Source organism: Hippoglossus hippoglossus, chromosome 13 (genome assembly GCF_009819705.1).
Source record: "Hippoglossus hippoglossus isolate fHipHip1 chromosome 13, fHipHip1.pri, whole genome shotgun sequence".
Taxonomy (NCBI): Eukaryota; Metazoa; Chordata; class Actinopteri; order Pleuronectiformes; family Pleuronectidae; genus Hippoglossus; species Hippoglossus hippoglossus.
This window is the reverse complement of record NC_047163.1, coordinates 5,148,295-5,163,374: the sequence shown is the minus strand read 5'-3', so window position 1 is coordinate 5,163,374 and position 15,080 is coordinate 5,148,295. Positions and strand designations below refer to the sequence as shown.

At 42.4% G+C, this 15,080-nt stretch overlaps 2 protein-coding genes across 3 annotated transcripts in view; both read left to right on the top strand.

The window, feature by feature from the left end:
* Positions 1-4,329, top strand: part of gbe1b (glucan (1,4-alpha-), branching enzyme 1b) — an 89,751-nt gene extending 85,422 nt beyond the window's left edge. Inside the window, exon 17 of the transcript XR_004615850.1 lies at positions 4,317-4,329. The gene's annotated coding sequence lies outside the window, so the exon portion shown is untranslated. The remainder of the gene's footprint in view (positions 1-4,316) is intronic.
* Positions 1,349-13,174, top strand: LOC117772881 (high affinity cationic amino acid transporter 1-like). Of its 2 annotated transcripts, none has more exons than XM_034604443.1 (12): positions 1,349-1,487; positions 7,442-7,855; positions 7,944-8,102; positions 8,532-8,703; positions 8,791-8,924; positions 9,011-9,233; positions 10,741-10,877; positions 11,093-11,195; positions 11,671-11,876; positions 12,004-12,155; positions 12,580-12,688; positions 12,795-13,174. In XM_034604443.1, exons 2-12 carry the CDS (start codon positions 7,486-7,488, stop codon positions 12,977-12,979), a joined length of 1,950 nt encoding a protein of 649 aa, XP_034460334.1. In that variant the 5' UTR covers positions 1,349-1,487; positions 7,442-7,485; the 3' UTR covers positions 12,980-13,174. The 2 variants fall into 2 exon arrangements, with proteins under 2 accessions (XP_034460334.1, XP_034460333.1); XM_034604442.1 differs by lacking the exon at positions 10,741-10,877 and adding an exon at positions 10,248-10,387 and having other exon boundaries at positions 1,440-1,487.
* Positions 13,175-15,080: the final 1,906 nt, after the last annotated feature.

Here is a 15,080-nt window from a genome sequence, read left to right as displayed (position 1 = left end):
CTGGAGTAGGAGTTTAGGTCTCTGCTTATATATCGAGCATCGGGCTGAGGTAAGAGGATCACGACGTGGTACAGCGGCGTTCAGCAGCCCCAGCAGGAAACTTGGGAGAATAGAGTGTGACAGCTTTGTTTCCCCCCACTGAGAATTTGGGAAACTTTCACATGCGACATAATAATCACCCTCTGCTGATGTGAGGATGAGGAGGAAGGAGGAACAGCAGGGGGAAGATGTCAACATATGCATACTGACACGGAGCCAAATTTCAAAATTAAGACGTGACTGCAGGGTGTGTGTGTGCTGGTGTGTGATCGCCATCCAGGAGGCCTCAAGGAGACGGCTGCAGCAGGACCAGCTTGGAGGCAGCATCCGCTTGTCCACAGCGCCACCCAATGGTCGCAAATAGATGGCCCTTTTTACAGCTGCATGGAGTCACAAACAGCTGGGCGGACTTAGGGCAACACCTGCGTACAGCCCATTGGTCAAAAGTGTCAGGTCTATTGTGAGGAAACCAGGGCTGCACCTTCTCTTCGAGGTCGGCCATTATCAAAGGTGACACCAAGGTTTTTACACTTGTATCCAATGTTTATGGACAGAGAACGCAGGTGCTTTAATGTGGAGGTTGTGACTCTGTCGGGTCAATAGTTATCACCTTTTCCTGCAAGAAGCCAGACAGCATTTAATATCCAGGATACAATCATTGAGAATACTAAGTTGATCAGAGTCCTGCAGGTCTTTATAATAATTCAAAGAGAAACACAGTTCTCCACCTGCTGCAGGATTTTAACCCAGTATTACCTGTCAGCAGAGTAAGGTGGCCGAGAGAACTTCCTCAATTTGACGGCACATGAGCTGCAAAAAGTCACAAACATGCAAATCAAGAAAACACATGCAAATAGTGAAAACGACAACAGAAGTGTGTCCAGGGGAGCTACCTGGCTGTAGCTCAATGCTGTGTGAAGTTCCATCACCATTGACGAGTAGCAGACTTCAACAACTTCACAGAGCGTTGAACAACAGACAGCTTCATCACATGTGTCGACAAATTGATGTTTGTCGACACATGTTTGTTTTCTTTATGTAAACGTGTTTTTTTTATATTTGCATGTGTTGAGCTCTCTCTGCCAGAAATCCCATTCGTCCTTGCTTGTTTGTTGTAACACAACAAAAACACAAAGATGCTCTTCAACAGTATATCAACGTGTGTGTGTGTGTGAGAGAGAGAGAGGTGGCTGCAGCAGCACGAGCATGGAGGGTGCATTTGCTTGTGCACAGCGCCACCCAGTGGTTGCAGGTGGTGCTTGCAGAGCGTTTATAACCTGGCCATCCTTGTTTGTACAGATGGGCGGAGCCACACACAGCTGGGCTGGACTTTCAGGGCAACACCTCTGTTCAACTCATCTGTCAAAAGTATCCGGTCGATGCCTGCGTCCATTGACAGGAAACCAGTTGTTCACCTCCTCTCTGTGGTCGGTGTCTTTGTGAAGAAGGTAAGAGGCTTTTTAAACTTTTATAATAACCTCTCAAAACTCTTATTCTGAAATCGGAGCTTGAAATGTACACATGTTGCACGTGGGAGGCTGTGAAGTTTTGTTATTTTTTGCGTAAAAAGAGAAGAATGCGCGTGCTGCATCTCTGAGCCACGCGCGCTCTGCAGTAGTAGCTGGAGGTTTGTGCACGTGGTGAGAAGAAGGAACAAGGAAATATCCGGCTGATGCAACATGAGCTCAGCTCATCACAGAGCAACTTTTAATGTGGAGGAGGAAATCTGATCCGGTTACTGGACAGAGAGAGAAATGTGTTTCCTGCAGCTTTAGTTTGACTGATTTACAGATCAGAGAACAGAAGGGGAAACTTTTCCTTTTATAGCGCCACCACATTACAGCAGTGGGTGTGTGTGTGTGGGTGTGGGTGGGTGGGGGGTGAAGTCACACGAACCCACCCCAACTGTAAATACAACAAACGACTTAAATGAAACATCTCTCCCACTATGAGGACATATCTTCTAACTATGTGAAGCTGTCAGTGTGTCATTGGTTTAAACATGATTTTAATTAAATTGTAACCCTGTGTATATTAGACTTATGTTAAAGTAAACTCTACTCAATGAGATACTCATAATAACAGTTTAACTAAATCAGATAAAGACTTTACTCATTTCCATCAATATCAACATATTGGGCAAGACAAGTTTATTTGTCAGCAACCAGGCAATTCAAATGGCTTGATGTCAAATATAAAAGGAATCGTGACAAATTGTAAAAAGCAACATAAGATAATACAGAAAAGAATAATATGAAAAGAGTTACGAAGAGAATAAAACGGATAATTAACATCAGATATAAAAGATTGACGGTAACAGTGCAGTGTAAGAAATTAGTAATTATTAGATTTAAGTCAGAGGCAAACGGGAAACTTCTCAGTCGGCGTTTTGTGGAAAGTCCTCACAATAATATTAAAAGGAATCTGTGTAAACATTCCTCTGCTCTGTACTTGCCAGGAGCAGATTCTGTCCTATTACATTTCCAATGTGAGACATTAGGCACAAAACAGTCTGTAATATGGAAAAAGGAAATCAGCTAAAATGAGGCATCGCTTGTTTCTTTTACTGTTATTATCTCTCTACCTCAGCAAGACAACTAAACCGTGTCAATAAAACCCAAAGCAATACTATATCACTATACTTTATTTATTTAAGCTTCTTGTATCTTTTTATGTTAATCCCAAATTTTCCAGTGTTTGATGTCAAACAAGTTTAATTTCAGAGTCAGTTACTTGATCTGAAGCGAACACTGACGAGATATGTACCTAACGTGCGAGTGTCAGTCCTCCAGCAGCTAAAGTATTAATCAGGTATTATTTTAATCAGGAGCTGTGTCGTCTTTCACACTTGTTACCAAACAGTTGCTGTTATCACAAAGAATTATTCTGATCAGTAACGCCTCATTACCTGGAAATACAGGCTTCTGTTTCAGGCTTCTGTTAAAAATAGTTTGAACAAGGTTGTTAAGTGTTTGTGATATTTTTAGTGATATGTGTTGAAAAATGGTATTGGCCGATTAGGTGCGTTTTTTAAAGATATTTACAAATTAATCTAAACAACGATGTGTGCATTGTCAATGAACAGTGTGAGCACCTGCCAAATGTTTTATTCTTTAGAACATTTAATGTGTGTCAACCAGTGGGCGGACTCTCGAGGAATGATCCTGGAAATCAGGGACATTTAAATTAACATATGTAAATATTCAGTTTGTGAAACATATGGCTTCCTGTGGTGTCATGCTGACAAGCTGGAGTGTAAATCCTGAGGGAGGTGCAGAATGTAAACACCGCATCAGACGGTGAGAAGCTGCAAGGTCACGTCAGCCGAGCCAGAACAGGAGCCTGTTTTTGACACCGCACCTGGTTTTAAACCGAAGTGACAACAACTTAGAATCTACACGGATTATACTATTATTGGCGTGTGTGTGTGTGTGTGTGTGTGTGTGTGTGTGTGTGTGTGTGTGTGTGTGTGTGTGTGTGTGTGTGTGTGTGTGTGTGTGTGTGTGTGTGTGTGTGTGTGTGTGTGTGTGTGTGTGTGTGTGTGTGTGTGTGTGTGTGTGTGTGTGTGTGTCCAGTTATTTCCTCATGTGGGGACATAAATCTGTTTTAAATAGTCAAATTATGGGGACTTATCTTCCTTATCGGGACAAGAAGACTATTGAGGTGCTTGTTAAATTTGCAAAGCCACACATCTTTGGATATGTTTTGAAAAATGTTCCTTGTTCAAGCACAGACTAAAAAAATATGAACATTTTATAAGCTGTCATATTTATTGTTAGTAAGTGACTAGTGTGTATATATATATATATATATATATATATATATAACTACAGACAGTACTGGGGAACTTCAGGGAACCAATCAGATTTCAGCTGGGGTCCGTGCCCCCCCTAGCCCTGCCCCTGGATCCGCCCCTGCTGCAGTGAAAGCCAGTTGTTAGTCTGAGTTTGATGATGTCCAGATGACCAGTGTAGCACAAGATAGCAGCTTCCCACTTTATATGAGATATTCAGACTGCAGTGAACATTTATTTATGTGCGTCATGAAGGCAGAGTTGTTCCAGTTTTAAATCTAAGTGATTGTGTGCTAGTAATTGTCACAAGTGCAATAAACGTTACATGGATATTCCAGCTATAAACACCTCAGACTCAGAATAGTAGAAGCTGTTCTTTTTATGATAGATGGCTGTTTTTTTTTAGTTTTGTCCTTCCCCAGCTGCAGTGGTACAAGGTCATCGTGGCCCTAGAGGTGTCGCCAAGGCCCGAATCCCCGGAAAGGAACGTTTGTTTGGCTCGTGTGAGCCGTCTGCTTTGTGATGGCCCTCACGTGGCACTTTGTTTGCTCCGTCCCCCGTTACACCACAAGGGCAGGTGGGCTCTTTGTAGTGCTGCTAAATGCCCTTCGCGTGCCAAGTGCCAGCCCGGTGGGCTCCAAATGGGCTCTCTGCCGCCTCTTCCATCTTCTTTTCCAATCCACGCAGGGAAAACTGTAATCAAACACCTCCGGCAGCATTTCTCAAATTTATGTTCGGGAGAGAAAAATGTCAAGTTGCCTCGCTGAAATCTTTGAGATAATGTGTTTTGTCCGGACGCAGGTGGTTCTGCAGGTGTCCGTCTGTTGTGCGTAATGGATGTAACAACATTTGTAGCATCGTTTATCAGCCAACACGCACATGCAGGTTCAATATTAACGCTTGACTGGTGTCCTTGTTGTTGTGGCTGCTCAGAGGATATAATAACATTTGTTAAACACCACTATCTTCAGGTGGATTCAGGTCATGTTCATTTAAAGTTTGACTTCAGCTGTATTTTCTATGTACATTAGATTATGCCTGAGCTGTGTGCTAAATTCCTTGAGAGCCTAAACAATGTCACAGCCAACACACGTGAGTCGTTTGAAGGAGTATTTTGCCCACAGCCAAGGAGTGACGAGCATGTGACTCACTGCTATTCCAGATTCACCCACGCAGCGAGCTCAGTGATTGGCCGAGGAGAGGGCAGGGTCCTTTCCCTGCCCAACCTTCTTTTTATAGCTCGATCTCTGCGTGTCCCATCATGTGCGTATGTGCTTGTGCTGAACCATCGACTGTTCCACCACCTTTGTTTTCTCTCCCTGGCTGTGATGGAACAAACGTTCACCCTTGAGCAGCCTCTAAGGACATTTTCTCTCCATGTCCTATACTTTTGACACTTCTTGCTTCCTGTTATCAACCACTTCTGGCCTGATTAAATATCTGGCCCCAACTGTCCCAGGTCATCACAACCCAGACGGACAACATGAAATTGTTTAACGACAAATACGGCTCATTTAGTCCATGAATGTGTTTTTCCTCTAAGAAAATCTAGACTAGAAGAGATAACTCTCTGCAACTTCATATTTCCAGAGTTCTGTGATTGTAATAACTTATACGAGCCACATTTACAATCACAATCACTCCTTAAGTCTTGTACAACTATTCAACTATGTACAATGGCCGTATGTCTGCTGTGAAATCAGATCCTTGCCCTCTTGTTTTTGTTATTTGATGATGATGGTCAGTCCTGTGTGGGTGGAACATGGCCATCGTCCCAGCTGCTCCGAGTGTTTGAGTCCTGAGGCCATGTGACACGTCACGCTTCTATTTGTGAACCGGACACCTTTGTATACTAAGAGGCGTCGGCGTCACGTGTCGAGACAGCGCTTGTAGACGTCAGTGTCTCTCGGCTCTGTTCATCTGAAGAAGGGAAATCGGTCCACAGCTACACACACACGGAGAAAGTGGTTGAGAGGATTTATAGATTGAAAGAAGGGTGAAGGCGGAAGATCCTGCTTTGTATTGTGTTGTTGTGACAGTGAGTATTGTGTGTGTTGTTGTGTAGATCTGCTTTCTGTGCTCTGCTATGATTTTAAACCGGATCTCGCTTGGATTTAGAAAAATTTGACACGTCCGGGTTAATTCACATTTACAGCATCTGGATATTCTACCTGGTATATTTCCATTAAATGGAAAAAAGCTCAGCAATCCTTTGACATCTCGGTCTCGTCCTTTCTGTTTTACTGCTGCCGTCATTGCAGCCTGGAACAATAGAACTTCACCATGGATAATTATAGGAGAGGAACAAGTCTTGCTTTTTAAGGTAGAATGATCGTCCAATCAGAAGCTGTGTTGGCTGAAGTATGCAAATTATCGGACTTTACACAATCAGCCTCGCTTCCTTAAGACCAAACTGGTCAGAGGCATTTTCTTAATAATTAACTTGGCATCTACAAGTTTAGATGTAAACTATATTTGAATAGTTAAACATTAGTTTTTAAGCTAAAATGTTTTCGTTGAGATTTATATCTGATTGTTTTTATGATGCTCTAATCAATACTAATGATGTATTAGTATTAGTTTGTTCTCACGATATAGATTTGTTGCACATTGAAGCAGTTTCCAGTTTATCCTTTATATCAGTGTTAATATGTTACAGTGCTATTAAAGTGTAAAAGGCCTATTTGAACCTTTTAACAATATTGCAAGACGCAAAGAATTGTGGGACATTTTTGACTGTGTTCAGACCAACAGCTCCATTAATTCTTTTGATATTTCTTCCTGAAGTGAACCCACACTTTCTACATGGTTTATTGTCATGTTTTCATCTTCACACCTGAGAAAACTGAACTCAAACTCCTCCATATATGTATCGTAAGGTTATTTCCTGTGTTTCCTGAGGCACGTTTTGTTGCGTTTGTCTGGTGACGCAGTCCAAAAGCTCTGAGCACTCGACAAAGTCGTTGGAAGCCTTTTGAACTTGGAACAGGAACAGTTGGGTGTCTCTATAAAGTTAAAGTCTTGACCTTATTATGTTTTGATTTGGTTCTTCAAATTCAACATAATAACTTTTATTATAATTCATTCCTCATTTTGCCATGGATCTTTTTTCTGTGAAGAATTTTGTAACCTTGTTTTAGGTAAGTGCTATACAAATAAAGTTATTATTATTATTATTATTATTATTATTATTATTATTAAAGAAAGGGATAAAAAAAACAGAATCTGCCATTTGTCCAGATCCATGCCAAAATTGAAGGGGTTCTGTCTTGGTCCATATCTCATCGTTCTAATAAACAACTCCCTGAAAGTGAAGCCAAAGCATCTCAATCACCCCCTAGTGGCTGGCTTCAGTACATGTCATTAACCCTTCCTCCTCCATGTTAGTTGCATGGTACACGGAACAGTCAAAATACACGTTCAAAGTTTAAGAGAAATCCGATAAGTAGTTTTTGAGTAATCCTGCTTCCAAACAAAACCAGCCGACCAGTAAACAGACAGGAGTGAAAACATACCCTCCCTGGAGGAAGTAAGAAATACAAACTACATGCATTGTGTCTGTTTTCATTTGTGTAGTAACTCCGTGCTCCTGTCTTGTTATGTCAACAGGTGAATTACCTACAGTAGAGCATCGGTACACAGTGCCAGCCAGGATGATTCTGGCCAAACTGAAAGACGTGGGGAAGCAGCTCCTGCGGGTGAAGGTCGTCGACTGTAACGCCGAGGACTCCCGCTTGTGTCGATGCCTCAACACATTCGATCTGGTAGCCCTCGGGGTCGGCAGCACGCTGGGGGCCGGCGTCTACGTGCTCGCCGGCGCCGTGGCCCGAAGCAGCTCCGGACCTGCCATCGTCCTCTCCTTCCTCATCGCCGCCCTGGCTTCCGTCCTCGCCGGGCTGTGCTATGCCGAGTTTGGAGCCCGTGTCCCCAAAACTGGCTCGGCATACCTCTACAGCTACGTGACCGTGGGAGAACTGTGGGCCTTCATCACGGGCTGGAACCTCATCCTCTCCTACATCATCGGTGAGACACTTTAAACAAGGGAGGGAAGGAGTTTGGCTTCTCCACCAGATATTTCTTCGGTTTCTATAAAATGATTTTCTCTGCACAGGAACTTCAAGCGTGGCCAGAGCGTGGAGCGCCACCTTTGACGAGCTGATTGGACGGCACATTGAGATATTCTGCAGACGATACATGACCATCAACGCCCCGGGCATCCTGGCAGAATATCCGGACATATTTGCCGTCTTCATCATCATTATTCTGACGGGTCAGGAACGGATCAGCTATACTTTAGATATATCTTTTGTTTCCTATCTTTATTCACGAGCTCAGTCTTTCAGTTTTAAAGCAGGACTTAATGATTCCACGTTCAGATTTTTGTTATGCTCTTTCTCAAAATTCGGCACTTGCACTCAAATATTTCCTGCTTGTGCTTATTTCTCTATTTCTCCTCGAACTTGCGCTGCTTCTGTGCACGTGTGAAACGTCTGCTCTCGGATTTCTGCTCTGATTTTTTTATTTCTGAGCACAAGGAGAAGAGCTGAAGCTGAAGCACAGGAGGGTATTTGAGTGCAAGTGCAGGGTTTTGAGTGAGAGAATTACAAACTGAAACTGCAACAGCAACCTCTTGTATAAAGATGCGAAAACTCTCATATGTTTAAATTTTTCACTTTGTCTTTTTTTCGTTGTCTTGCAGGACTGCTTGTATTTGGAGTGAAGGAGTCGGCCATGGTAAATAAAGTGTTCACCTGCATCAACGTGCTGGTGCTGCTGTTTGTGGTCATCTCCGGCATGGTGAAGGGAAACCTGGAGAACTGGGACGTGAACCCTGAAAAGGTCCTCAATTTCACCAGAAACTCCAGCCACAAGTGGGTGAAATGAAGAACCTTTTAAGAAAGTCCCCATAAAAATATTGCCGTTCCAAATAATCAAACGTCTTCCTTTTTTATTTCCAGCATGACTGATTATTTGCCAACAAAAGAATCCCTTGGTCAGGGCGGTTTTATGCCGTTTGGCTTCTCTGGAGTCCTCTCTGGTGCGGCCACGTGTTTTTATGCCTTCATCGGGTTTGACTGCATCGCCACTACAGGTGAGAGGAAGCCCATCCATCTGATAATCATCTCACACGATGACGATCTTCCTCTGACATCTCCGGGTTGTGTTTCCTCCCCGTAGGAGAGGAGGTGAAGAATCCCCAGAGGGCCATCCCTGTTGGGATCGTGGCCTCGCTCCTCATCTGTTTCGTGGCGTACTTCTGCGTGTCCGCTGCGCTCACTGTGATGATGCCGTACTACCTGCTGGACAGAAACAGCCCTCTGCCCGTGGCCTTTAAGTACGTGGGCTGGGAAGGAGCCACGTACGCCGTGGCCATCGGCTCTTTGTGCGCTCTGTCCACCAGGTAAGAGGACCTCCTGCTGCCTCTTGTGATTGTTCTGCATGAAACTTTGAAAACATTTCCTGCATCGTAAAACATTTGCAAAGCATCGTTTGTATTCATGTTTACATCCTGTGAGCCTTGTGTTGGTGCTTTGCTGTAACCACCACCTGTAGATCAGTGGAATAATGTGAAACCATTGGCAGGAACCAGTATTGTCACTGGTGCATGAAAGCAAACAAAATGGGTTCCAACATATTAAGGAAATTGTTCTGATAAAAACCCAGCACTTTGTTTTTAATCCAGTTTAACAAACTTTTTTGGGGACAAATTTCAGTCCTAAAATTTTGAATATTTTTGCATGTGGTTGTGATGTGTATATATTTATTTTCTAGTTAATATTAACTGAATATTAAAACAGCCCAAGCTAATTTGCAGAGCTCATCTTTAGATGATGTTGAATGATGCACTCCTGGCATTTTTAATGGTTTGAGCCACTTGGTAATTGAATTAATCTTAATGCTCCAGCAAAACAATATTTTTCTCAGCAAATTTTTTTTTTCCTCATGACAAAAAAACTCATCAATGTTTGATGCATGTGTGAATTTCACAGAGCCGCTGACCTCGGCCGACTCTCTGAACGTGTTTGCGATGAATTAGAATGATGACAATTGCACATTAGGTTTTATTACTCAACCATGAACCGAGGAAGAACCTCTAACATGTTGGTGCAGATCTGGATCCAGGAATGTTTTTTTTAAACTAACTAACAATGATGGGCGTTTACCCACATTTTGCTTAATTCATCACAGCACAATTCAACTTAATATTTATTTGTGCAATTGGTGCTGATCCAAATAAAACTCCTGATCCGGTGAATTTAAATGTGGTTTCATAAAGGGACAGTTGGGCCTTGGAGTTATGTGATCTTCTGAGTGACACTTAAATATTTAATTGACCCTGTTACTTCCCTGTTCTAATTGTGTGCATTCACGTGCACGGCATGCTTTTGTTTTTTTCTCTCTCCCCCCACACTAGTTTACTAGGCTCCATGTTCCCAATGCCCAGAGTGATCTGGGCCATGGCAGAAGACGGGCTGCTCTTCAAATGTTTGGCTAAAATCAGCGAGCGAACCAAAACCCCTCTAACAGCTACAATAACATCGGGTGTCGTGGCAGGTGAGGCCGCGACCTAAACCTACTAACTGGTTATGGGGGGGGGGGGGTGTTCCTGTCAGAGCCCTGCGAGACTCTTGGTGCACACGGCCTCAGCACGAGCACAAAACAAAGATGGTCACACGGCATAAAGTCAAAAACTTGTATTTTATGCAACCCAGCAACATCCTGAATACACCGTGCTGTGTTCAGGGTGTGAGGCTGTGTGTGGCTGCAGCTGAGGCCTTGTGTGAGAAACCAGGGTTCACAAACTGAGGATTTTTCTCCACATTATAAACCTCTTCCTCCTCCTCCTCCTTCTCCTTCTCCTCCTCCTTCTTCTCCTCTTCCTCCTTCTTGCTTCACCCTCGGCTTAGTCTCCTCGGCTCCCTGTTTCCGCTGCCTCGCATTATCTTTGCTATGGCTCGGGATGGTCTGCTCTTCTCCTTTATGGCACGTATCAGCAAGAGGAAGACGCCCATCATCTCCACCTTGGTGGCGGGGCTCTTGTCTGGTAGGTAGCTGAGCTGAGGGCAAAGGCAAGACTGCCTCCTTGTGGCAGGAGGATGGTGGTGTTTTGGGTGGTGTTTTGATCAATTTTCTAAAATTCAAAGTCTAGAAATTATTTTACTTTGTGGATAATATGCTTACTCTGCTGTTTTAGCCTGTTGGATTCATTTAAAGATGTTTTTCTTTTTGCTGACATGTATTTTCCTTCTTCTCCTGCAGCTGTGATGGCGTTCCTGTTTGACCTGAAGGACCTGGTTGACCTCATGTCCATCGGCACCTTGCTGGCCTACACCCTGGTCGCTGCCTGTGTGCTGGTCCTCAGGTAGAGTCCTCAGGCTGGATAACAACATATTAGTACATCCACAGACTGAGTCAATCCTCCACTCAGAGGCTAATCAGACCAGGCCGTCCAAAAGTGTAATAGATACTGAGAGTTTATCAAAGTAAAAGAAAAAGGTAATGATTAAGAGACAATGCATTGAAACCTTCAGCCTTACTAAAGTTTGTGAATGTATCTTATACATTTCATGTTTTTTATGCATGTTGCAGTAAAAATAAGGATCATAAACTTTATTTATAAAGCGTAATCTATGCATATAATAAAACACGAAATGTATGATAAAACAATAGAATTAAATAAAATATAAACAGCGGGTTAAGACAGATGTCAGATTACATTTATGAATCATCTACATCAGTTGCTGCATATTCACCGTAGAAAGCAGGAGACTGTACTGTTATTAATTTGTGTTTGAGGAATTCTACAGTTTCCATGTGTGGTGGTTTGTGGTGTGCAGGTACCAGCCCGTGCAGCCCAGTGCGGCCTACGAGATGGCCAACACTCAGGAGGAGCCGGACAACAACGAGTCGTGTAGCGAGGTGAACATGGACATGCTGTACCCGCCCGCAGATCGCTTCTCCATCAGGAACCTGTTTTGCCCCTCGAACACTGAACCTTCGCGACTGTCTGGCTCCACTGTGAATGTTTGCACCAGTATACTCGGTGAGGGACGCACACACACACACACACACACACACACACACACACACACACACACACACACACACACACACACTCTCCTGGTTACCTGGTTATCATCCCCTGACGTTCTCTCTTCACCCCCCTGCAGGTGTGTTGGTGTTTGTCTTCAGTATTGTAGCTGTTCATGGAGGGATGGCGCCCTGGTCACTGACCATCCTCACTATCGTCACGGTGACCTGTCTGGTTCTCTGCGGCATCGTGTGCCGACAACCTCAGAGCAAGACCAAGCTCGCCTTCAAGGTACAGCCGCTTCCAAGAGAGAACCGTTTTATTATAGTTTTACTGAAGACTCTATTGTTGCTTCTTACCTGCTCAGTTACTACACATCTTTTAGACTAGAAGTCGTTTCTTATCATGAAGTATTCACAAAATTAAGCATAAGTTGTTTGTTTTTTTAATTGATTAAAATTGAACTCATTATTATAATAAAATTGCAGTAACAAAAGACATTTTTATTTCTATAGAGTAACGCAGACTCTTTCCAACTGCACTAAAACTTTTTCATGCAGAAATGAAAAAGTTGTTCATTGTTCCAGTCTGCTCGAGGTAGTTCCCTGTAACATTACCCTCTGAACAGTTTTGTCGTATTGTCCATATTTCCCATCACTTTTTGTGTCTTTTCTTGATATCAAAATCTAAAACTTCACACTCTCTCTCCTCCCAGGTTCCCCTGCTGCCGTTTCTCCCAGTCGTCAGTATGTTTATTAACGTTTACCTGATGATGCAGCTCGGCGGAGGAACCTGGCTGCGTTTTGCCATCTGGATGGCTCTAGGTACTTAGGATTTTTTTGTGATTTATAAAAATAATAAGACCTGTACTGTTATTCATTTGTTAGAAGGAATTCCTCTTTGCCTTAATGTATCCACCCCTATCTGCAGGTTTTGTTATCTACTTTGGCTACGGCATTCGAAACAGCGCAGAGGCCACGTCGAACAAGTCCGGCCCCTACAAGCCGGCCTGCACGATAAAGGGAGAGCCCATGACCAAGGAGAAGGAGGCCTTCCTGCGTGGCGGGCAGAGCGCCGCCGCAGACGACGAAGATGAAGACGACGACGAAGATTGAGGAAACAGGAGGTTCACTAATCTACTCTGTTCTGCGTATCAAAACAATGACGTGTGACAGAAATCCAGGAGACGTATGGAGACTCGTGTGAACCCGTCACTCAGAGCATTGAGTTGTTTAAAATTATTTGGTCTAATTTGGCTGTTTGACTCAGTAAAAGACGAGATGAATATCTGGAAACCAAGATTTTAAGTCGAAAAAACATAATTTTTTAATATAAAATATGATTTTTATGTTTTAACAATTTTGATATGATCAATTTTTACTGAGCACAAATGAAGCTGTGGATAGGAACCAGAGCAAAAGTACAATACGTGCAGTACACATGTGTATTGGTAAAGTTTATTTTGGTTCCTTCATCTACAGGATAAGCTTCATTATGATTGTTTTTTTGTTTGTTTTTTAAATTGTATTTGAGCTTGAACTTTTTGAGAGTTCAGTATCTGTTACTTTCCTGATGAGGAACGATGCTGAACAATGAACAACCCCCCCCCCCCCCCCCCCCCCCTTGCACAACCAGACCCAGTGATCAGCTGCTGGTTCATCACAAGAGCATTAAAACCGACAGGACGTCGCTCGTAACAAGTGAAATAATTACAAAACTATAAAAGCTTTTTTTTTATGAAATGCAGCTCAACTTGGCTTTCGTCACTCATCTTGCTGGGTTATTACTTTTTACATCCGCATCCTTTTACGTTGCATTTGAATTTTTAATTAAGAATCTGTAAATAATAATTCCTCAAATCACAGCGGAGAATTCCACTGTGTTTAAAGGATGACTGTTGTTACTGGGGAAAGTTCTAGAAAACACATCTGTGTCTCTTATTTTTTATACAATAACTGTGTAGCTCGGGCAGTCACAGCATGGTGCTACGTACATTGTGATTGAAGAGTTTGATGTTTCGTGGATTTGTCTTTGTCCTCATGCTCACGGCACAAACATTTATCTTCAGAGGTTCGGTCTTCTCTCACTTTAACAGAAGATACGAACACAAAATCCAAAACACGACTTCAAAAGCCGCACAATGGAAACACAATCACAACGGAAGTGAGCGACAACGGACGCTGACAATGAGCAGAGTAACTTTCTGCTGTCGGGTCATGAGCCGTCGTTTGTGAAAACTCGCTCAAGCCAGTCGCCGGTTAATATTTGATGCTTTTCTATTTGAGGAGTTATGGTATAGGTGTATTTTTTTTTTACCCTTTTTACCGTAAAACTTCAAATAAACAAGCATCATGTTTTAAGCAGTGATTGGATTGTCCAGGTTTTTGATCCCATCAGGTTACTCTTCTCGTTTCATCGTCAAAATCCGTTGTCGCTCGCTTCCGATGAGATTGTGCATCTTTTGCATTTGTGTTTTCTGTTGATGTAACTTGTGTGAGACATCTCGGCAGCTGTATTTATCAGTGACACACGGCACCACACCACATGGCGGTGCTTTCTACCAGGGAACTGCACTTTTTACCTCGTCAACGTAATACAAGTGAAAGAAGCTGCTAATGTGACTGGATTCATTGGATATTTAAAGGGATGTATTTAAGTGCGTGTTGGCCAAATGAATGTAAAACCTTTTAGAGGCGTGACCTGCTACGATTGTGATATATATATATATATATTTTAACCGTTTTGTCTGTATAAAATGTACACTCTGGATTTTTGAAAATCCTATATGTAAATACATATATAAGAGAAATTGAACAATTTCAGATGATTTACCCTTTTTTGAGTTTGCACTAAAAACTGAAAATGCAACAAGGTAAAAAATCTCTCTTCCCTTTTGAAATGAACTCTGTTAAACTATTGTTGTTTTGACCTGTAACCTGAATGAAATTGTGTTAATTTAATTGGATTATATGTTAAAAAGCATTGTTTATTGACAAAGCTGCTGTATTTCCTCTATTGACGTAATTTAAAAGTTTAGAAAACTAGATGTAAATAACATTTATACTTCAAGATATTGAAGCAGCATTTGCAAGCGAGATGAATCTTCAACAATAATTAGTTTTCTTTGCACTTATTTAAATTGAAACATGTGCATTATTACCCGAAAGGCTCATTTTCCACATTTGAACATTTGTAAATACAGTTTTGATTGATTTA

Bases quoted from the DNA above. Each gene is read 5' to 3' on its own strand.
- LOC117772881 (XM_034604442.1), top strand. From the start codon at position 7,486: ATGATTCTGGCCAAACTGAAAGACGTGGGGAAGCAGCTCCTGCGGGTG. The intron at 7,856-7,943 runs GTGAGACACTTT...TTCTCTGCACAG, and splicing joins CATCCTCTCCTACATCATCG to GAACTTCAAGCGTGGCCAGA. The intron at 10,388-11,092 runs GTGAGGCCGCGA...CTTCTCCTGCAG, and splicing joins AACATCGGGTGTCGTGGCAG to CTGTGATGGCGTTCCTGTTT.